The sequence below is a fragment of the Filicampus tigris genome, chromosome 1, assembly GCF_054856515.1.
Source record: "Filicampus tigris isolate MCC_2025a chromosome 1, RoL_Ftig_1.0, whole genome shotgun sequence".
Lineage (NCBI taxonomy): Eukaryota > Metazoa > Chordata > Actinopteri > Syngnathiformes > Syngnathidae > Filicampus > Filicampus tigris.
Genome location: NC_141217.1, coordinates 27,050,458 through 27,075,260, shown reverse-complemented (window position 1 = coordinate 27,075,260; position 24,803 = coordinate 27,050,458). Strand labels below are relative to the sequence as shown.

Below are 24,803 nucleotides of genomic sequence, written 5' to 3'. Positions count from 1 at the left end.
TAATTACATCATTTCATATCCACAATCATTTGTGTACGGACCACATTCCAATAGCGAGGATAATACAAATAATTCAGATCACAGTCAATGAACTGAAGCCTGCAGGCACATATTTCTATTCTTCTCAATAACAGTAATAATAATAATAATAATAATAATAATAATAATAATGATAACTCATTTAGTACCAGAAGTTTGTACCTATTGTGAAATGACGTAAATATGTCATTGGGATAGAATGAGTTAATGATAATAATAATAATAATAATAATAATAATAATAATAATAATAATAATAATAATAATAATAATAATAATAATAATAATTTCTCCTAAGAATTACGTTTTGCTTAGTGAGTTTGTGTGTGTGTGTGTATATATATATATATATATATATATATATATATATATATATATATATATATATATATATATATATACGCCGCACACACAAGTCATTGCATCTCTCCATATATTTTGCACTTTAACAACAATGCTGATGTAATGTGATTGCTTATATTAAATTATATTAAATAGATATGAATTATTAACGGTGGACGAAAAGGATATTTTAAAAACATTTTATGTTTTGGCAATTAACGTCTAACTCTATCAAACTTGAACCTGAGATCTCATGATACAATTTAAAATTTCTTTCACACACATACTTTAGCGTTTATTTCACCAACAAGGAAGGATAGCGTGTTTACGTACATCCGTTATTAAAATTATATACTGCATTTCTTGTATATACCGCGTGTGATCTATTTGGAGGAATCAAATGAAAAGCGACGTCAAGATATCTTGTAAACTGTAATAATTTATAAATCCAATCTAGATCCTAAGACATTCTTAAGACATTCACGGATTTATAAGACGAGTGTGTGTGCGTCTGTGCGTCCGTGTGCGTGCGTGTGGGAGTGTGCGTGTGTGTGCGCGTGTGTGTTTTGCGTATACTTAAATGGGCTCCATCTTGACGAGGATGCTGGCAACCTCGCGCTTCCTCTAATTGGTTCCGTCACATTGCTCTCCCTTGTAATTTTGCAGCGCTATTGAAAATGAGTGCGGCGTGCACAATGAAAAACAATCTTCAGCATTATTTTGCAAATATGGAGCCACACCACATCGACGCCCTTAGCCGCGTGAACGAAAAAGAAATCAGGAAAGAAGTCCAGCGAGTTCGCGTCTCTCACACACTCTCTCTCTCTTTTCTTTTTAATTTTACATTTTGAATCCATACATGAGAACATATGAAAATCTTTGGCTTTTCTGAGTCTGCGATGTGTGAAGGAAACATGAAGTGGAACGTGATGCATCTTCAAAACAACCACGGGATGAGCGATGGGAGACCGCGGGGGTCGTGGGGGGGTTAATTAAATATACTGTACTCGTATACCACATGATAACTGCAGCGGCTATATAAACTTTTAATAGCAACGATGTCCATATAGTAATGCGCGAGCGCGTCTACTCGCTGTCCTCCTTCTCGTCCTGCACGGTGGTGGTCGAGTGGTTGTACAGTCCTTGGGCCATGAGCTGCAGTGCCAGGCCGTTCTTGTAGCCCGTTGCTTTTTTTATCTTGGCCCGTTTGTTCTGGAACCAGATTTTGATCTGGGACTCGTTCAGGTTGAGTTCCTGGGCCAGCGACTGTCTTCGCTGCTCCGTGATGTAGCGGTTGGCCTGGAATTCGGCTTTCAGTCTCTGCAGCTGCTCGGCCGTGAACGCCGTCCTGGGCCGCTTGTCCTCCTTGCTGCTCTTCTTCTTCTTCAGTTTGCGTGTCCTCGGCCCTGGTGTGGAAACAACAATGGCACGCACACGTAAATATCCACGTGTCATCCGAGAGAGTGTGTGAGCGACTGCTGCCAAAGCAGACGAGGAGCTGATGGAGCGGGCGCGAGCATCCCCGAAATACCCTCGCGAGCCACGTAACTCCTCTTCACGTCCGCTCAGAAAGGCACCTCAACTGGCGTGAAAACGCTCCCGTGGTTGCTCTTCAAGTCGAGTGCAAAAACAAAAGCACCGATTGGAAGCCTCCTATGACAGCTGAAAAACGGAGTGTGAAGGAGCTTTAGGCGCTTCCACGCTGCAATTGAGAATCCGACTGTACTTAATTACCTGCTCTGATGACAGTCACATTTCAGCTTTGTTTTGAAATACATTTGAACTAATTGGAGCCTCGAGAAAAAAAAAAATTCTAATCATCCACAAACATGACCTGTCATAGATTCATATCACATCACAAATGGGCAAAAGGGAGAAAGCCACATCGCGAAAATGAAAAGTGCGTTTTAACACAACACGTGTATTGCTTTCGAAATGAATGTAAACACTGTGTCCGAAATGGAAATTACAGTAAAAGATATTCACGGTATACGGTCTATACTTTTTTTGTCATTAGGAAAACACTGCAGACGTCTTTAAATGCATGCTGTTTTGTTGTTTTCTTTGGTAATTTTCGTTAAATAATAGTCAGTACGGCTTCAATAAAACTAAATAAATCGCTTCAAATCATCTTTTTAAAAATGTGGATTTTTACATTTATTTTGCAGCACTCAGTGTGCTGCTTGAATACAATAACAATTGTCTTTAGAATGGATTTTATATTCTTTTGAAAAGATTTTAAAAGTATAATTATTTTACTAAATGAGTGCTCAATTGTGCACACTAGTTAATTATACAAAAGAGACTCTACACTGCATACAAGTTCCAATTGTTTAACTTTCGAGCGAATCAAAAGAAAATGTCATGAAAACGTGTTTTCGCGCTAGTTGCACTGCATTGCCTTGCTGACAAAATACTAATATTATTTAAAGAAAATAATCAACATTGTGCGTGTACAATTCCTATAAAATCAAATTTCTACTCTCATAAAACAGACTTGTTGTGTTATTGTCACAGATTAGCAGCAAGTTTGGGTCAATAATATAAAATTGCGGGCACGGCATATGTTTTGGTGTGGTGTCAGTATAGAGCTGTGCGGTCTAATAAGTCTGGTGATGAACAATAAGTGTATGAATAAAGTAAAGTGTTGCCGCTGGGGGGCTTTCAGCGCCTTACCAGATGAGGGCCGGTCCGAGTAGCGCGTACAGTACACCCAGGCTGGCCACAGCATGGGCTGCTGGTCCTTGGCCGCCGGCAGAGACGCTCCATTGCCGCCGTTCATAACCACGATGGCCGAGGGGCTGTCAGCGAGTCTGCCGCTGCCGTTGCTCGCAGCTTCGACCTGCTTTGCCGAGCTCTGCTTGGAGGAAGGCGACGACGACGACGACGAAGAGGACGGCGACGACGAGGCGCTGTCGCTACTGCAGTTCGAGTCCAAGCAGAGGCTGCCGGCGTGCGGCCTCGCCGCCAGCGGGTTGATGTTTTCTCTGCCCGCGGTCTGGTTCCGCTCGCGGTAGCCCGGATCCTTTTTGCAACCGAAGTCTGGCCGCAGGATGTTGTCGATAAAAAAGTTGGTGGTTCTGTGAGCCTGCTGGGCGGCCTGGTGCGGGAGGATAATGGGAGGAGATGGCAGGTTCGGGGACAGCGACACGCTCTCGTCCTCGGTCGAGTCCCGGCCGCTGGTGGGCTCCTTTTGCTCTTCCATGGCTAGTGACGGGGACAAATGTCGGCCTCTGCGCGACACACACTCCACTTGTTGCTCTCCCGCCCCTTTGTTATCCAATTTAGTCGCGCCGCATGTACAAAATAAACCTTAGGGGCCCGAGTGAAGCCAATCGAATAAGTTCAAAGCATGAGCCGCAACGACAACATGCCTTCACTTAATAATTTTCCAAGAGATGGCATAGCGAGCGACTAGCTCAGCGTTGCAAACACTGGCCGCTTCGGCCCACTGCTGGCTAATATGTGTGGACGCTCCCCAAAGCGCCGTCGTCCTTCTCCGGTTCCGGTCTGCCTCTTACAAGCCAGCCGCAGCGCAAGGGCAAGTACGCGCTTGAGGCCCACCAATCCCGTCACGAGACCGTCCCTGTCACAACGCGCCTCGTCCAATCGGAGCGCAGCATTCAAGCGAGCGCGGACACGCGGCCGCGAGCCTCGCGCGCACAACGACCAGCTCAAGGAGCACTTGCAGCACATATGCAGCAAAAACCAAAACAAAGTAACTCTACTTAACACCTGGACTGCATGCCACCTGACAACATGTCCATTCCATTGCACTCACGTAGGCCAATTATTGCATAAATCGTTCACTTTTGACAACTTCCCCCCCCCCCCCCCCCTTCAGGCGAATAGGGCATATAACAAGGGAAAAGCGGGAAAAAAAGAAGCAACATTTTAAATGACAAAAACTAAAATGCAGAAAATAATATATAGGCCTACATAAATATACAAAGTGACATTAGAATATCTTATGATAAAATGTGGATCAAATATTACACATTTCATCATATATGGAGCACAATTGTTCCACATCGGGGTTCATAACATGTATTTCATGTATAAAGCTAAAGCTCAGTTTGACTATTTCATCACAGCAGGTGTATTTAAAAATAACAGTGATAAATTTGACCTTATTAAGCAACTTCTATCATCCTATGAAAATTACACCTGGAAGGAGTTCAACGTAATGTTTACAGACAGTGAAGCCCTAAAACAGCAATCTTATAGTTTCCTTAATGGTTTTAACATGTCCGAGAAAAAGTTGCTTTCACGCACTAATTGGCGATTTGGAATAATAACATTATTAATAATCATAATAGCATGAAAGCGCGGACGTGTTGATGTTTAACGCAATGAAATCTTTATCCCACATGCAGGCCGGAGTCGGAAGCCGTGGCTACTTAATTAAATTCCAATTAGGACAGTATCAGTATGCTGTTTAGCCGCAGCACCTTTTGTGCGCAAATGAGCACTCAGTCTGCTCTTATCTTGTGCTGCAAAGAGGGTCTGCTTGAGAGGGCCTGCAAAAGATAATTTATTGCTTTTAATTAGTCTTCATTCCGCCCGATCGGGCCGGTGTTCATCACCGGCAAAGGGCTGAATAAAAGCCCAGTGAAGAGCGCTGTCACCGCTCCCTGGCAGGGCCCTTAATCAAAGTGAAGCAGGGGCCCGCGTTACAAGCCGCGTCATTTCCAAGGTGCTGATAAAGCTGGTTGAATAATAGCCGGGCCCCTCAGAGACACCATTTACAGAAATGACTTTATTGACGGCTTCACGTTGGTAATTCATTTTAGCTCTCATGTATTGGGAGTCAGATTTGTCGCCGTAATAGGATGATAAATGCACGGACGGACTTCAGCCTCGCTTTTATTGAGTAGCCTATATACTACACACACACACACACACACACACGCACACACCCACACACCCCCACACACACCCACACCCACACACACACACACACACACACACACGGGGAGGGGGAAGAAACGTAATGGTCTTTGTGAAATGGCGGTGTCTCAAATTAACAATTTTGCTGTGCTTTTACTTATGACGCCTACATCCAGCACAACAAGTTGTCAACCACATAACCATATAATTTTAATATTCAACATTATGCTAATTGCTATGGTAGCATAACGTCACTGACATCGCTTAAAAAATAATAAGAATAAAAAAAAAACGATTTTGCTTTGTGTCCCACATTTCAAACAGACATAAATTGACTTGTGTAAAAATAATCAATCTTTCAGTGTCAGTGCAGTAGCTTACAAGATCTGGTTGGCGGGAAATCAAATCAGATATATTTAGTCTTCGATTAAAATCAGAATAACAATTGTCCACATTGTAATTGATACATGCTGAAAGAATACATAATCGAAACAGACTTTCAAAATATGCGTTATAGACCTGATAAACTTGAGATGCCGTCGTCCATATGCAACTGCAACTTTTACAGTCTCAAAACCTCCTTTTCGTTTCACTTCCACTTGGAAATTTCTTGTGTATATATATCACAGTTAATCTCGCCTGTCTGTGAAAATAAGTACATGAAAACCACATCACCAGATGCACTTAATGTCTCAAGCCCTCAGACGACCAAATAACGGAGACGATCGCAATAGGGTGGATGGTCTCTCTGAGGGCTTGTGCTGACACCGAGTGGCGGAAAGGGGAAGTCCTGGGAAGCATTTTGACGTTAGCCTCTTCTTTAATTTAGTTTTAATATTTAAGGTCGAAAGTGGAAGGAAATGTGCTCACATGGTAAAGATAGATAGATAGATAGATAGATAGATAGATAGATAGATAGATAGATAGATAGATAGATAGATAGATAGATAGATAGATAGATAGATAGATAGATAGATAGATAGATAGATGGATGGACGGATTCATGGATAGATGGTTAGTAAATTTGTAAATACGTTTACGGTGGAATATGGTGGGGAATCTTAATGACAGGTTTCTGCATGGAAATACTGCAGGGAAAGAACGTTTGTAAGCCCTCTTCTGACATCTAGTGTCAGACGTGTAGAATGCATTTTGATTTTTATCTAGCGGTGCTTGTATTCTCACAGGCAGACTTGTAAACTTGGTTTATGCTTGACACAACATAACGTCATTTCAGCAACCGCGCCCCTCCACACACGAAGAAGCTTTCCACTTGCGGAGGCAGTACTAAGTAAGGAACAGTGCCTCTTGAAAGTTAAACATCACTGTGCACGTTTTGACTTAATCAACTCTTTACGTGCTTGGCTGCGTGGTGACGGCCGCGTGAGCGAGCGGCTGCCGACCCAGCTAGTGGCTTAGTTTGTCTGAAAGCGCAGCTCACAACATGCAGTTACTCAAATGGTGGCAATGGTGAGTAACATTTTGAATCATTTGTTTTAATTTGACATATGTAAGTGAAATCTATAAAAGTGCCGTACCAGAGTGAACGGCAGGAATTAGGCAACGCTTAAACAACAGCCGGCTCACTCGCTTCTCAATATATATGAAATAGCTCCAAATATGTATTCAGTCATGAGCATGGTCAACTGAAGCGCTGACGGAAGCGCTTTTAAAATGATAGACGGACCAACCGATAGGCAATTACTATAGGTCCGGCTGGACAAAATGACGGATAAACAGACGGCGGAAGGGGATCCCTGCTATAGGCGGAAGGCGATAAACAGATGCAAATTTTTAGTAAAATGCCCAGCTCTGGAAATACAGAATGCAAATACACATGCCCCTTGAAAATAGACCATTAGATGAGCTGCGCACATCACTGGGACAATCAGTATATCAATGCTGTCCTTTGAAAAAACACTTATGTACAATTTTTTTTCAATGTTCTTATTTTTACGTGAATGGTGTTTCCGCGTTACAGATATCGCATTAACGTGAAAATATTTTTTTCCCCCCAAATTTGACATAAGTGTTTTTCACAGGATAGCGACGATATATAACTTTTGGATGCATAGGCAAGTCAATTTCACAAGTGTGAAATTTTTCCAAATAGATCGCTCTGGAATTCACATCTCAGGAAAACGCCACAATCCGGGACTTGCAGGCATCCTCAGAATTCAATGGTTCACACCTCTTCGGTGGCTGCGCGAGTTTTCACTGGTTACACGTGTGTGCGTCAGAAGCCTAGAGTGGAGAATCATTGCACTTTGAAAGTGCATTAGAAAGTAACGTAAAGAATTGACTTGAACATGAACGGGACAATATGACCCTGTTCCAGTACTTGAACCCACACTGCTGTGAGAGCATCTAGCCAGAAATTTTACAGTGCGGTGGCCAGGCTCAGTTTTGCTGAGCTTAATTTATTAGAGTCTTTTGAAGTTTGCGTTCAAATTAATTGCACATTTTTCTTTCTTTAAATATGCAGTTACTGTAAATAAGCTGTGGTAAAGTATCAAGGGGTTTAAGATTACCGCATCCACCTGACAATGGCAGAAAAGGTTACTGGTGTCAAAATCTCCCCTTCATATGATGTGGCTGAAGAGTGACAAGGGGTGGCCACGGCCATCAAGGCCACCACGTAGCTCAGCCCCTGTGTGACAGCGGTCAAAAACGGGTTTCTCTTCTGGTAGGAACACTCCCGAGGCAAAAGAAGTTCCTCCTTAAATTTAATTGACGTAAATATCATTACAACTTGCACACATATTCTGCTCCTACACTATATATGATTCCGTGAATCTAATTGTTCATTTATATAAGTTGATTTCTTAGTCCCGTATATATGAAATATGTAATTCCGATTTTTAAATTTGTATTTATATGGGCAATACATTTAAATACCATGAACATTCAGCATACATTTAACTTGCGTAATTATTATCTATATATATTTTGTGTGTGTGTGTGTGTGTGTGATTATTATTTTGAGGTATATGTCAAATCGGTACAGCAATGATGTTGCTACTGCAACTGAATGCGGAGTGAGGGGGGTGATAGGGGCATGGGGAGGAGGCAATCCTTTCTCATACAATACTGCATTTGTCCAGCAGATGTCAGCGTCGAGTTGCTGCAATAAGACTACAGTATTTGATCAAGATTGTTCAACTTTATATGCTGCCGTTTTTGAACGATAAACCAAACCACCATGACCAATGATGTCATATTTTTAAGTGACATTTAATATTTATTATACATTCAGACCTGGGGTTAAATTACTTAGTGGCAGATAGTGAACAAAGCGATTATTTGTATTGTTTCATCATTTGGAACCACATTTGTTAGTTGAGGCTCACTTGAAATAAGACATGCTGGAGGAAATGTATAAACAAAATTCTTTCTGCTCCCTTGAACATTAAAATGCCATTAATGTACAGAGGACAAGTCCATCCATCTTGTTTCCCGATTATCCTCACTGGGGTCGTTGGAGTAAGTGTTGGGGCCTATCCCAGCTGACTTTGGATGAGAGGCTGGTTACACCCTGAACTGGTCACCAGCTAATTGCACATATATTCATACAACCATGCACTCACATTCACATATTAGTCTTAATATGCAGTACATGTTTTTGGAATATGGGAGGAAACCGGGGTACCCAGAGAAAATCCCCACACACGGGAAGAACATGCAAACTCCTCACAGGCGGATGTGCTAACCACTCATATACTGTGTCGCCTTAGAGCAGAACTTTGCATACTAAATGTTAATTCATATTCACAGAGTTTCCAGTCTTTCTCTGTCTGCCAGGCCTTCTTCAAGGTCCAGGTTCTCTCCAGTAATAATACATGAAGGGCTCCTCATGCTCATCCATTAATCAGGAGGGAAGCTAAGGGCTGATCTTTGGCCTTCATACGCGCACACACACCTTAACCTACATCATCAATAATTAAACTGATATAAATGCAGATAAATAATTAAGATTTGGGCGAACCTTTTTAGAGTCCTAATGAGACATAGGTGACAGATTACCTGACTCGTCTTATTGCATCTTGCTGAGAAGTTTGTCGACGCTTAAGCAGAAGATAAACGGTCCCATCTAATAACTGGCAAATTCAATCAATGCAGAAACTTTGCTGGGCTTTAACTGAAAAAAGTACGGACATGTCATTGTGGTTTCAATCCAGACACCAAGATGAGTTAGTACGAAAGTGACTGACCAAGGATGTTTGCTGGACTATTTGAAATTTAAAGTTTTTCTTGAAGGGGGAACATGCAGGAAAACACGACAGACCCGAAAAGTATATTCTTTTGAGACATTTTGAGAAGAGCTGCTGGAGGACATGCATGTAATCAAACTGGATGATGCCTTCTGCAGATGTCACTACAGTATTTTAGGTCTGTCCCTTTTTCTGGCATTTCTGTCCAACAAACAGTATAATGGACTGACTGGCGACAAGCTCAGGCCAATTACAACATTGGTCATCTTTTTTAACAGATTGAATCTTCATGAATGCATTAATACTGGCATGATCACTTTCATTTTCTTCGCATACAAGGACAAGGACAATATTTGAGTATAGTGCCTTTTTTTTTTTATTTACCCATTAACATCAGTTTGAAAAAGTTAACTTTTTCACATCACAATGAATACAAAGGCAATAATATGATTTTTCAGTTCTAAATGTTGTTCTGTACTAATGTGAATAAAATGTTACTTTCATATGTGCATTTTAATGTTAAGCTTGCTCACTTGCTTGTTAAGTTGCCTGACAAAGTTGGCACCAGTTTGTAATGAATAAAATTAAGTGCTGTCATGTTTGTGCAGTATAAAAAAATCAAAACAAGCCTACTTAGTAAAAGCATTTCCTTTTTTAAATAAAATAAATACAACATTAACCCTATGCCATATGCCGTAGCCCATGGATGGGCAACTTAGACAAAAAAGACACATTCTTCAACATTAAAGGGTTTGAAGCAAATAAAAAATAAAGACATGGTGTGATATTTTCCCCCCTACTGTGCAAAGGGCTCTCGCATGAAAAAGGTTGGCACAAAACAGCTGAACAGCAAACCAACAATAAGTGCAATAACTCATTTTGTGCACCTTTTCACAAAAAAACTACTCACAAAATGTTTACTATTATATTACCGTCAGGGGTGTAACGGTACACGTGGGCGTATTAATACGTTTCGGTATGGCATTTTCGGTTCGGTCCACTTGCGTTCGGTTCGGCAAACTTACGCATGGACGTTGACTGTTGCTCGTGGGAGAGGAGGGTGGCGGCACAAAAGAAAGAGCCAGAAAAGAGCCAGAGCTCAAAAGGTCCCCGCATTCATCCATCCATCCATCCATTATCGATACCGCTTATCCTCACAAGGGTCGCGGGGCGTGCTGGAGCCTATCTCAGTTGTCCTCGGGCAGTAGGCGGGGGACACCCTGAATTGGTTGCCAGCCAATCGCAGGGCACACAGAGACAAACATCCGCACGTGTTTAAAGATTTCAGTGTCTTAATAATTTACAAAATTAACTATTTATTGTTAGCGTATTTTTTATTCTGGTGTAATTTCTTAGAATATCACCCGAATGGTTCGCTTTTATTTTTTCTAAAAAAAAAAAGACCATTTACTTGCCATCTTTTCAAAATAAACATATTAAAAAATATATATATATATATATATATATATATATATATATATATATATATATATATATATATATATGTTTTTTTGTACCGAAAATATACCGAACCGAAGTTTAAAAAAAACCGAACCAAACCGAAATGTGATTTAGCGTACCGTTACACTCCTAATTACCGTATACAGTTCTCCTTTTTAAAGGACCCTGTGTAGAGTGAAATATTTAACAAGCATCCCAGGTCAGACTTGCTTTTTATTTGGAAAATATATTTTTTGACAGGCATTTGCAGAACATTGAGATAAAACGGTACATGTATTTGTATTCGGTGTTTAGATCCACACAGAACAGCGTAAATGCTTCTTCTTCGCATTGTAGTCACACAGCTTCTCCAAAAATAAAAAGAGTGCAATTTAGCCTCTGGCTGTGGGTGTCCTGGTGAACAATGAACTTTTGGCACTATGTCAAACTCATTTAAATATCATTGCAGTTGGAAAGAAAACTAGTGTGAAACTTCCAGAAAAAAATTAAAAGAAAAAGGGAATTTGAAAAAGGTCTCTCACATAAATCCCATAAGTATTTATGTAGCCTAATAATTCTAAGAAGATTAAGAAGTCACAACAGTGGTTGTTAGAATTTGCAAAACTACAAGGATTCATAGTGAACAGATGTTTTAAACCAGTCAGATTTGGAAACGTCACATCTGCCAAAGTGTATGGTTTTGCAGACATGAGTGAGAAAGGATACGGTGTGGTTACATACCTCCATGTCACAAATGAAAGAGGTGAAGCCCATTGCTCATTTGTAATAGGCAAGCCACGAGGATTGCCTTTGAAACAAACTCCAATTGAGCTTACGGCGGCAGCTGTAGCTGTGAAAATGGGCAAAATGTTGAGAAACGGGTTAAAAATGCCATTGAAGGAATCCATATTGTGGTCAGATAGTACCACAGTGTTGAGACACCTTGCAGTGCCAGATTCAAGACTTTTGTGGCAAATAGGTTATCACCCATCATAGGTCACTCCATGGTCAGTCTGTGGAGGCATGTAAGCTCAGGGTTGAACTGACTGTGACTGTGCTGACTGTGCATCTTGGAATGAAACCAAGCGAGTTCTTTTCAAACAAATACTGGATTCAAGGATCGGACGTTCGAAAAAATGACGCTAAATGTTGGGCACTGTCAACAACAATATCAATGGACATTCAAAATAACGCAGAAGTCAAGGCCATGACTGTGAATGTTGATAACCGTGCAAGATGATCCAATCAGTCAACTAATTTGTTACTACTGAGATTGGTAAAGATTGAAAAAGGCTATTGCCTGGGTGTTGGGATTCAAACAGCTACTCTAAAAATGTCAATGAGCTCAAACATTTGTCAGACAGTGACAGTCAAAAGAAAAAGGGAAATAAAGTGCAAAGGTCAAACAGAGATGAAGTTTACTTAACAGTCGCAGAAGTGGAAAATGCAGAGATGGAAATTGTAAAATGCTGTCAAATCAAAGTTACAAAGATGAGATCTTAACTCTACAGATGGATCAAAACGTCATATTGTGAAACTAGATCCTGTGTTGGATGGTGGATGGAAGGTTGGATACATCGGCTTTACCATCCAATATGAAACATCCTGTCATACTCCATCATGGCTATGTGTCATCTTTGATTCTTAGACATATTCACAAGTAAACAGGTCATAGCGGTAGGAACGTAATGTTATCCAACGTGAGAGAAAAATATTGAATTCAAAAGCTGATGCCGCTCTAAGGATAATCTTGTCAAAATGTGTCACATGTAAAAGGTTGTCAGTCAAGCCTGGTGAACAGAAAATAGCAAACATGCCGCAAGAAGAAACTAACGAATAGCCTCGACAATCGTCTTAAAAATATTTGAAGCGCACCCTCCTGACCACACGGCACAACTATAGATGGGAAATTTGACAGTTCGCTTTCACTGTTCACTGATTTTGATTGCAGCAAACATATTTTCTGTCAGACAATATGCATGAAGCAGATGACAATAACACTTCAAACATGTGTCATTGATATGATGACTGTTGGATTATTTGATGGATTGTGGTCCTGGCAGAAGCAGCACGGTGGTCAACCGGTTAGCACAGTTCAGAGGTCATGGGTTCGATCCCAGCTCCGGCCTCCCTGTGTGGAGTTTGCATGTTCTCCCCGTGCCTGCGTGGGTTTTCTCCGGGTACTCCGGTTTCCCCCCACATTCCAAAAACATGCATGGTAGGTTGATTGGACTCTCTGAATTGCCCCTAGGTGTGATTGGGAGTGCGGATATTGGTTTGTCTCTGTGTGTCCTGAGATTGGCTGGCAACCAATTTGGGGTGTCCCCCACCCACTGCCAGTAGACAGCTGGCATAGGCTCCAGCACTCCCCTTGTGACGATAAGAGGTGTAGATAATGGATGGATGGATGGATGGATGGTCCTGGCAGCTAACAAGCTAAGTTAACTTTACAGCTGCTCATTACCAAACTTACAGGTCATGTAAACATAGCCAATAAATATTAAAATATATCCAGTGTCATAGCCATATATACACACACAGTGTTGGGGTAACACATAAAGTGGAACAGTAATATGTTACATTTAGGCAGTAACAAATTAATATCACCAGTTATTCTCATTTTTTGGGTAATATTATTACAATTACTGAGATTGGTAATACAATGTTACAAATTTCTGGACCACGACACAAGCCAATTCACATAACCTAACCAATAGAAGAGTTTAGTACCTCACTTAGGTAATCTGCTTGTTTAAATAACAAGTTACAACCATTACATTCTGAGTCTCTCCCCTCTGTGAACGTCACGCAGCAACGTTGAACAGAATTGCTATTTAACTACGCTTTCTGGTATTGTCTTTTTCTTCACACCATTTATTACAATTTTAATGGCTGAGAAGTTATTGTCCGTGACACTAATCACTGTCATGGTTTCATAAAATAAAATCATTTTTTGGTACATTTGTACATTTTTAATCATGAAAAGTAAGGTACAGCAATACAAGACCGTGTTCAGGGGGATCTGACTGTGTGTGCGTGTGTGTGCGCGCATGTGCGTGCCTGTCCTCATCAGCGTTCCTGCCCAGGGCGACCCTAACCTTTCAGTCAACTCTCTTAGGACCGTGACTCTCTCATCAGGCATCCCTGGCCTGTCAGCAGCTGCCAGCCAGAGGAGATATTAAAGACATAGTTCTTATTGGCTTTGTTACAATAAAACGTTCCCTGCTGCTGTGAAGACTTATATCTGTAACCTTTTCTTCAGGAGTGACAGACTGCATGTCATCAGATGACAAAAAAAAAAGTCATTGGAAATGGGGACATAAATTGAATATTTCTTGGACAAAGGATCCATTTGTGGAAGTATAAATGCAGATAGCTCTCATGTAATGTAATATGAATATTTTAGACTTACATTTTATCAAGATGTTTGAAATTTTAGTCCAAGGAAGCTTCAAGATAATGCTATTAGTTGAAGCTTCTTCAGCTTTCTAAAATGATACATGCAACAAAGACAGGAGTTAGGAAGAAAGTGTGCGTGCGAGTATGTGAGAGAGATTTACCTGAGAGTAGCACGCTTTTACCTCCACAATTTCCCATAGCATGACAGATGTTTTTTTGAGAGCTGTACCATTCTCATGTCAACCTTCAAATCATCTACATGTGTGCGGTCAAGATCGCTCCGAAAAGAAATATAACGGCCTTGGGAAAATTTATGTTGAATATGCAAAGGCCCGGGTTTCTGTTTTATTTCATTTTAAAGTCAGGATTATGTAAAGAGGAAACTGACATTAAGCTGCTTTGGAGATGCAGGGGATCACAGATATCTTTATGCTGATGAGGCTAATGGCTTAGGCTAGAGCTACCCTTTGATACAACTCCATCGAAGGTGGGAACAAAAGTAGAACATACAGATCAATTATTTGCTACCTAAAATTCTGTACTACCAAATTGAACTGTGCTTGGTGGAAACATCAAACGAAACCAACTGCTTGCTGATTAAAAGGATAGCAAAATACTTTTCAACATTAAAAAGATTAAATGACCTATATATCGGATTAGTAAAACTGGGATGGTCACTGCCTAGACAGAAGCTAAACTAAAGGACAGTGGAGTGTATTTTATTTGACGAGCCCACGGTCCAATGCAATTTGTCCCTTTGTTGCATGTCAATCCTCCTTGTTTGGCCGATTAAGCTCAGACTGATATGAGATTTCTTAAGTACAGACTGACAGACTGAGTGAGTCACTATTTGGCTGAATCACAATCCATCCTAAAAAAGAAAAATGAGCATGAATCTGAGAGGCTAAATCATTTGCACTGTATGTTCTTTATGCAATTCTTCATCCGTGCCAGTTCGCATGTATCCATTTATTTCTGATACCAGTTTTTCTGTTCAGGGTGACAGGGGAGCGGGAGCCTATCCCTACTGACTGTTAGTGAGTGAGCGCTACACTCTGGACTCATCACCTGTCGATAAAAAGGCTTTGCTGAGTATGTGAACCAGCACACAACTAATGACCGCTACTTGTGCACATAAGACAACGTTTGGCACTGAAAAGTGTTTAATGCTGTCCTCTGAAACCTTTTGTCATGATTGGCCTAGGCCGATGAATGGACCACAACGCAGATAGAAAAAGGCCTGAACAGAAACAAAAACAATGACCAAGGAGAACTGCAAGCAAAGAGCAAAAAACCAAAAGGTGGACAGAGCCTCTGTGGAAGGAAGGTATGTAAACAAGCGAAACAGAGTCCATCCACACAAGATAGAAAGGGTAAACTAAAAATCACAAAAGTACTTAGACCAGGGGTCCCCAAACTTTTTTCTGTGAGTGCCACATAACCTTTCCCTTCCCTGGTGGGGGGCTGGGGTCAGTTTGTAACAGAAAAAGTGTGATGATCACAGGGGTGCCTAAATGTAAATATTTATTCTTTTCCAGAAAGCAACACATAACCAAACATGTCTGGGTTCGTGCACTATTTGTGAAATAAACGATAACCAAATAACCTTCTCTGGGTTATTCATTCATTCATTCATTCATTATCCATACCGCTTCTCCTCACAAGGGTCGCGGGGCGTGCTGGAGCCTATCCCAGCTGTCTTTGGGCAGTAGGCGGGGGACACCCTGAATTGGTTGCCAGCCAATCGCAGGGCACACAGAGACAAACATCCGCACTCACAATCACACCTAGGGGCAATTTATACAGTCCAATCAACTTACCATGCATGTTTTTGGAATGTGGGAGGAAACCGGAGTACCCGGAGGAAACCCACGCAGGCACGGGGAGAACATGCAAACTCCACACAGAGTGGCCGGAGCCGGGATCGAACCCACGACCTCTGAACTGTGAGGCGGACGTGCTAACCAGCCGACCACCGTGCCGCCTCTGGGTTATTCACAGAAACTAATTAAGTTATGAAATACATAATATCACTATTAAATAAATAATTACTAGGTTTGGACATCGTTTGGATTTCGAAGATTCTGGTTCCTAATGATTCTCGATTCCTCACAAAAAGTTATTTTTGGACAAATCGTATGAACTTCTCTGTTCTTTAATTTAATGAACTTTACTGTCAGTTACTCAAAGGACTATTTTTAGCAAATGTATTTATTTGTATATTTTTACATTATTTTTTTCACAAATTGTTTTTGAGAACCTCAAGAAAAGACAATGCAGCAGTTACTTATAGCATGCTAGTGTACACATATTGATGGGCTCACCTAATGTTTTTCTTTATGATGGGCTCACCTAATGTTTTATTTTTGAGAAAGAAAAAAATATGACAGAAACAACACTGCATTTTAAGACCAAATGAGGAAAATGTATCTAATCTTCTTAGATCTTCTTAGATTAGATACATTTTCCTTATTTGCCCTTAAAATGTCTACATAAAACATATGTTGTATGTGTACATGTACGTATTGATGTATATGCTGCAGCTGTGTATATGCTATTAACTAAATATTAGCTGGATATGTCCATTTGTCTGTTGACTCACTGTTTTAGTTCCACTTGAACTTGTTGGCTCATTGTTGGAATTAGCCGTACTTAGCCGATTCTGATTATGGGTCCTGAGCCACACCAGTCCTAAGGGTAAGACTGAGGCAGACCGCCGGGTCGGGCCGGGCCGGGCAGGATCGCTGACCCCACGAAGGCCGACCGCTGCCACCGCAGCTGGGCAGAGCATAAAAGGTCTCGCGAACAGAGTTGTGGCCGCGGCTCACGCCTGCCGGCACGGAGTGAGCGGACGGGCTGACCGAGAGGAGCAGCCAGTGAGTGGTGAGCTGCCATGCAACCGCGCCACAGCTTCGGCAGCAGGAGGGACTGCGGGCGATGCGCACACATATTCTATCGGTCCTGCTTCCTTCGTGCGTCTTGTGCGCGCTAACAAGGAATCGAAATTTAGCACCGACATTCTAAGATCTGAACGAGAGGGTGGAATAGAATGTCACATTCTATGCGTGTATTATCCCCATCACATGGCCATATTGAAAAAAAAAAAACAAAAAAAAAAACATAATGCATCTCTGGTCTTGTTCAGAGAGCCATAGTTTGGGGACCTCAGACTTAGGCAAACTTAAGTACTTCTGGAACGCCTAGCCTTAAATAAACTGAAACGCAAAAATCACAGGGGTCCTTGAAGTGGAAGTCAACGCGAAGATTTTTCTCAAGAATATGTTCTATGCAAGCCCACTAGTTGAAACAGGGTATTCTGATAAATATTGCGTTTGTGGAGCAAGTCTTAATCCACTCGATTTTAGCCATCTCAGGGGGCGGCCATTTTGTCTTCTGTCGACTGAAAATGACATCACAACTGCTCACAACGACCAATCACGGCTCATATTCAGAAAACAGGTCAGCCGTTATTGGTTGTTGTGAGCAGTTGTGATGTCATTTTCAGTCGACAGAAGACAAATTGGCTGCCCCCAGAGATGGCTAAAAATGAGTGCATTCTGCCGCTTAATTTATATTCTACAAATGTAAAATTAATCAGAATGCCGTGTTTTAACCAGTGGGCCTGCTGAGAACATATTCTTGAAAAAAATATGATTGGGCTGACTTCCGCTTTAATAGAAAATAAACCTTGCGTACTCTCGAAGTTAGGTGGATTGACAAAAACCAAATCAGCAAGCACAAACAATACTCGGGCACCTTCCTTCCACTTGAGCCACACCTAAATACCAGCCAAGGCTGATCACCATCAGGTGCAGCTAGTTGATTGCAGGCAGGTGCAGCTGTAGGGAAATCAACCCACCAATAAACCAAGGCAAACTATGGGCAGAGAAAAAAATTTACCAGCAAGCCAAAACGTGACACTTTTCCTATGTGTTGCTGATGTACTGTATTTCTGTCTGGCTCTTGAGAGCATTCGTCTGGCAGCTGGCGACATACGCTGCTGGTGACGCCTCCATCAGCGTCAGACACTCCGCTTTTCATCCTGAATGAGCAGTTCCTCCAAGAATCTGTGAGGACTTATATTAAAACAGTTCAAAAGGTTACTACTCAACATCACTCAAGTGTTCAGTGAGGTGATGTGGACTTCTCAAAGATCAAATGACACAATATAAACGAAATGCTAAATAGTAATTTGGAATGACTGAGTCAATCGAACATAATTAAAATATCCCATGAAAAATCAGCCTTTACCCTGCCTTGTCGGAATTCAAATAGACACTTGATACACTCTACACTTGACTAAATAAATGTCCCTGACCAGAATTTGAGAGGGTGAAAAGAGTTGGTTGAAGGATTAACACATAAGCACATCAGTCTAACATTTACAACAGCATTGAGCCAGTTGCCATTACACTTACAGGAAGTCAAAAATATAGAAAACAGTCCCCACTTTATAGCAAACTAACAACGCATTCATGAAATAGTTGACACTTGCTTTTGATTGGACAGTAGTACTGATTATTCTTGACAACCGATTTTCACATCCACCTTAGATGGATTTTCATGTGGGTGAGTGCGGCGATGTTGGCCGAAGTCTTAATTGACATTCATAAAAGCCGACATGCTAATATTTGTTTTCCATGATTTCCATTTATATTGACGACAAGTGTGGTGTGTAAACAGGTGTTTGGTGTGTGTTCCCAAGGGGATAGTTTGAAGAAGAAGATGAAGACAAAAAAAAAGATCAAATACACAAAACAGCCATCATCTTAATGAGCCTCGTGCCGTGCTTGTGGTTTCAATACAAGCAAATAAAAGGTGAAGCAGTGGAGGTGGCAGCCGCCAGCTTCCAACCAGTGTGATACCTGAGAATAAATGGTTCCTTGTGCAGTCGCAATGAGCATCTTTTTTTTGTGTTTGATTGTCATTCAGGGAGCTTGCATTCCCCATCCCACAATGCAGTAGGCTACTCCAGGCTCCCTTCGGTAGCCACTCGTGCAGAAAAAATAAAAGGCACAAACTAATGATTTAATCATCATAATACTTTCGAATTATCCGATGTGCATGAAAGTAGGCTTGACTATTACATATCAGTATGGTACTTAATTACCTTGTATTTGGGTGCTTATATCTTTCCGCTGCAAAATTTCTCTTTCGTCCTCAGTATAACCTTTAAAAACAAATGGAGGCTTGCTGACTCAAAACACCCGCCAGCTATTGTGGCGCAAAGGACAGTCAGGGAATTTGGAACATGTGAGCAGCGGTGCAGGACACGCTTTGCATTATCTTACTAAAGTCTCGGGGCTACGCTGCAATGCAACGCACAAACAAAGCAGCTCGGAAAAATACGCAACTCTGATGTGGGATGAAAACACATGCAGACGGTATTACCTGTAGACCTTAATGAGCATGAGTAGAATGTAATTCTCTGTTTAGGTCAAACAACCCTAATTTAGATTGGCGCCAAATTGAACACCATCAATGTATACATATGATCTGTGGTCATTTTTTTTTTCTGGACACCTACTGGTTCACGGAAGTTAATGCAATTTAGAGAGTCCAATCAACTTACCATGCATGTTTTTGGAATGTAGCAGGAAACCGGAGTACCCGGAGAAAACCCACGGGGAGAACATGCAAACTCCACACAGGGAGGCCGGAGCCGGGATCGTACGCACGGCCTCTGAACTGTGAGGCGGACGTGCTAACCAGTCGTCCACCGTGCCGCCCTTGATGAGACCGTACAGTTTTTAATTATAGAGCAGGAGGAATGGTTTCATTGTGAGGGTAATGGTAAAATTATACAATATGTTCCTCAAAAATATTATTGAATAAAATATAAAGCACTTTATTAGTATTTTCTACAGCAAGGTTAATTGAGAATAATGTAAGATGAGACGACCATTTGCCATTCAAGTGGGGAGAATTTCCATGAATACACAGAGAAAAGTGAAAATAAATTACACACCTTTTTCCTGATCCTCACCAAAATTGAAATGACATTGCATGCATGTCTGCACAAAATTTAATGGACAGTGATTGGTAGGTTTTGTGTACATGAATGGTGATCCATCAGGTTATATGCAACCAGTTTCCGCATTTGGCAGAACAGGACAAAGCACTTTGTTCCAGTTCAGCTCGCTGGCTGAGCACTTAATGGCAGGAAACTAGTACAAAGCACCTGTAGAAATATTAGCCGTCTATATGTTTTTGTTGTACATAAAATGTCTTCAAGTGTTAGTAAAGATGTCCATATCTGATTTTTAATCTTTGTTCTTGTTTACATACTGTATAAATAAATGATATACGTAATTTATTTAAATTTTGTCCAAAGATGCTAGCGATCAAGAAAACAACATTCCAGCAAGTTTGGGTTCAAAGTTCAAACCATCATTTCATCAGCCCGAAGTTATCACTGAACTCGCAGGAAGTCCGCCAACATGTTCTCCGGTTTAGTCCTGTGACATTTCACATAAGGCCCATAAAATAACTCAGATTTGTACTTGGTGGAAGGGAACGCCTTAAAACCAGGGACACTTTTTGTTGAACAATATTTATTGACATATGACAGGAATTCCAATAATAGCAAATAAACAAAAACTCCCCGAAACAAAAACATGTTTTCTTTTTTTTTTTTTTAGCCTCTGGATTGTAAAGTCTGGCAGTTTCTGTTACTCCACTCCTGTCCTCTGCTGACAGTGTTGTGTATGATCAGATGGGTCCAGCTCCCCTTTGGCAATTTGGATGATAGGACAAGAATGGACATGTGTGTGTCTGCCTTAGGTAAGTGTTAGTTCCAATTTGGATATTGATGCCGTGCTTGCATTTGGAAGAAAAAAAACACACACACAATTAACCCCACCATGGATATTTTCATTCCACAAGTTTAGCTTTACATGTACAGTGATGGCTTGGCCATAGCAGAAGCTGACACGAGCCTCATGGTTGTAAGTTGCAACCGTATAAAAACAATTACCGGTATGTATGATTTTGTGCAACTGTTTATGTAGTCATGTGTGTCATGTTTCTGGAGTTTATCTGATTGCACTTGAAAAATGACCTGGTCCATTTGCAAAGAGTTTCTTCAGTTGGTGCTAAAAATAAACAGATGCACTAGATGGCTTGTTTCATGCCATTGTGTCAGATCAATATTTGAAATGTTGCTACATATGACCAGGTTTTAATATGAAGATTTCACAAGCTTATCCGACTGATGTTTGACTTCCGAGGAATATCACGCACTGTTAATCCACCAGAGCCTTTAAGTAGAATATTGTATTCACCTCTGCATTGAGGAAGCTGTCCATCAATTGACATGAACATAAGCAGCTTGTGTATTGAAGGACACAAAAACACGTTATAACCACATCCTTCCGTAAAAATAACTTCTGCCGACAATTTGACCTAGTCTGGGTATAAGATGAAGCCAGAGAAGGTGCTGTACTTGTTATTATTGCCACCGTGAGCTTTGCCACCGTCCAGCTTCACGTACACTTCGTCACCCGAATCCAAGTGCAGCACGGCACTGTTGCTGGCGTAGTCATAGTTTTGGTCCGCATCCTGAGCTATGGCACTGGCTCGGACCTGGGAAATCAAATAGGCAACGGTATTACAGAACATCTTTTAGAATGTTGTTGTGCTGATAATAATGAAAAGAAAAGTTTAAAGAACATTTGGTGAGTAACCAAAATGCTTGTCAGTCCCTCCACTTAGCAACATGACTCAGTTACGCAACACTTGATGATCATTAAGAGTCAGTGAAACAAGGACGTGTACACAGGCTACCCGTGCTCAAAACCAACTTCCATTCGAGTAACAAGGTTTTACAAAATTTAAATCTCATGTTGACGCCTCGTGGTGCTGGGCTCTTAGTGCGTAAAAGTGCGCGTTTTGGTTGAGTGGAGTGGTATTGTCATTGCACAACACGCAATAATAAAATCGTTTATTTTGGTTGCGAGGTACTTATAACCAACTTCAAACTTGTAATTTACCTGTCCATTTTTACACAGGTCGGCCCACATGCTGGTTCCGTCTCCTCCTCGCATCAGCACATGATAAGTGAAGTAGTAGATCCCGGACACATGGCAGGTGAACTTCCCGGTGCTAGGATCGTAGAGGTTCCCCAAGTTCGTAATCACGTCGTCAAATTTAAGCACCTCGTATCCCTCGTGGGGGTTCTTCAGACCGACATAAAAAGCGAACCGGTTCCCATTGTGTGTCGAGTTGGCACCTTCTGTTTCGCCGTGCTCTCCCGCTGCTGCGGTTAAAGGAGGGAAGGCGAGTTTGTTGCCGCCGCGCTCCCCCGGTGGACCCCTGGGGCCCGGGGGTCCTGGTTCTCCCGGTGGTCCCCTGAGTCCAGGTTTTCCCGGTCGCCCCGGTTCCCCGCGGCTACCTTGCGCCATCGGTGGTAGTGGTGCGATGCCGTTGACGGTCTGGGTCTCCTCTGCAGCGGCGCCTCCCCCGGGTTTGGCGCTGTAAGGGTCGCACACCATCCGACATGTGCCCATCATCTCGTAGTAATGAGCAGAGGTCTCCGAGGGACGCAGGAGGAGAAGCGGCATCGCAATGGCCAGAGCCAGTAAAACCATCACGACAGCGGTGACCACAGCCAATAATGACCACTTCCTCCGCGCGGTTCGGAGACCGAGGGACGACAGAAGATCCGCAGAGCCTCGGTGGGGGGTAATGATGAAAGAGGATTAAATACTTTTAGAAAGAAAAAAAGAGAGAGATCAAGTTAGTCGCGCACGTATTAGCTACTTGGTCCAACGCCTTTCAATGGGCAGTGGCGGAGAGAGCGCCTTTGGACCAGTCTTGATAGAGGGCTGCGCGCTGACAGATGCGCCCAGCCCAGCGGCGTCCAACTGTCAGAGGTGCCGAAGACGAGAGCGGAAGAAGATACGAGTCCTTCAAATTAAAACAGCAGCCCGGCCATTGAGCACCAGCTGCATGCAAACGAACAAGAAGGACAAATCCACTAAAACGATAGTCAACAATGAAACAAATCCAAATGTAAGGATATTGATCTTCTGTAGGTTGAAAAGGAGAAATGTGAAGATGGTACAAACTTGCTATACTGTACTTACAACTTAATATTTGGCTGACTTGACTGTTATAGGGCTGTTAGTTTAGGCCTCTTTATAATTAGAATCTATAGGTGACTTAAACTATGCTGTTGTCTCATTGTGACCTTTCATCCTGCCTCGCATCTTCTTCAGATCCTTGGCACACATACTAGCAGATTTCAGCTAAGGCCATGGAGCAACACATATAGCCACATGGGCAAGGCAGAGTCGCCCTTCCTTGTGGGTGGGCAGCCAAGAGTATAAGAGTAGGAATCCTGGGGAAGGGGGTTAGACCTTATTCCTGGGGTTAGGGAGTTTACTGTCGCTGAGCCATTGAAAGATGTAATGCCAGTGCAAACCACAGGATGGCAGACATCACTCAGTAGTATCTCCAACCCCAAGGCTGTAACAAGCAGCAGAGAAGAAGAGTGTGTCATGGCCACCACAACACAATCTTAAAAGTACACAATAAAAGCATTTCTTTTACAGTCTTGACAGTTCATTTGAAGTGCATGAGGACAGGGGCGGAGCTACATGGCCCAAGGGGTGGCCATGAAGCCGTGGTGGCCAGAGAGTGACACAATCACACCTAGGGGCAATTTAGAGTGTCCAATCAACTTACCATGCATGTTTTTTGAATGTGGGAGGAAACCGGAGTACCCGGAGAAAACCCACGCAGGCACGGGGAGAACATGCAAAGTCCACACCAGGAGGCCGGAGCCGGGATCGAACCCATGACCTCTGCACTGTGAGGCGGACTTGCTATCCAGTCGCCCACCGTGCCGCCCGTATTGTTATTCCTCCCAAGAATATTAAATTATTTAATAGATATTATAAGATAATAGATAATTAGATATTACTTAAGTAATATTAACTGTAACCGTAACCTCAATAACATAGTCCGATCCACTTTTGCATAGAATGCATGATGTTACAGTCAGGCTATTAGATTTTTTTTTAATTTTGATCCGTGAATAGAAAGTGTTTGTGTTTCTGATGTTCTGTAAAATCCAGTTGGGTTTTGAAAATACATTAAAATGTGTGTTGGAACTGCATTACATTCAGCAGTAGAGTATGCTCAGTGTTACATCAAATGGGCAAGGGCAGACTGATGATGGTGACATGAAGTGACCAACTTTGGTCACCCATGCACTCAACCTGTCTCACCCATTTATAGACCCTGGAGTGGGCTGATAATGAATGCAAAGAACGGTAGAGACCTGTGACTCCAAGCTCCCGCAGACTGCGGAAATATACTGGACATCTTTTTCCATGAGGTCGGGCTAGCGGGCCCTGATTCTACATTTTCGGTCGTGGGGGGGATTAAGATTCTGTATCTTTGTGCAGAACCTCATTAGCGCTTGCAAATTTACAGAGTTTAATACCCATTTTGGTAAAATACGGATTCTTCTGCCATT

At 41.9% G+C, this 24,803-nt stretch overlaps 2 protein-coding genes across 3 annotated transcripts; both read right to left on the bottom strand.

Annotated features, from left to right (window-relative positions):
• Window positions 1-475: 475 nt before the first annotated feature.
• en1b (engrailed homeobox 1b) lies at window positions 476-3,917 on the bottom strand. Its single transcript, XM_086044265.1, has 2 exons — window positions 3,057-3,917; window positions 476-1,786 (listed from the first exon to the last, which is right to left on the bottom strand). The coding sequence occupies exons 1-2, from the start codon at window positions 3,583-3,585 to the stop codon at window positions 1,467-1,469; spliced, it is 849 nt and encodes a 282-aa protein (XP_085900391.1). The 5' UTR covers window positions 3,586-3,917; the 3' UTR covers window positions 476-1,466.
• Window positions 3,918-21,172: 17,255 nt separating this feature from the next.
• On the bottom strand, window positions 21,173-23,594 carry c1ql2 (complement component 1, q subcomponent-like 2). 2 transcript variants are annotated; one of them, XM_086029368.1, is made up of 3 exons: window positions 23,407-23,594; window positions 22,312-23,265; window positions 21,173-21,904 (listed from the first exon to the last, which is right to left on the bottom strand). In XM_086029368.1, the coding sequence occupies exons 2-3, from the start codon at window positions 22,906-22,908 to the stop codon at window positions 21,725-21,727; spliced, it is 777 nt and encodes a 258-aa protein (XP_085885494.1). In that variant the 5' UTR covers window positions 22,909-23,265; window positions 23,407-23,594; the 3' UTR covers window positions 21,173-21,724. The 2 variants fall into 2 exon arrangements, with proteins under 2 accessions (XP_085885494.1, XP_085885486.1); XM_086029360.1 differs by having other exon boundaries at window positions 22,312-23,594.
• Window positions 23,595-24,803: the final 1,209 nt, after the last annotated feature.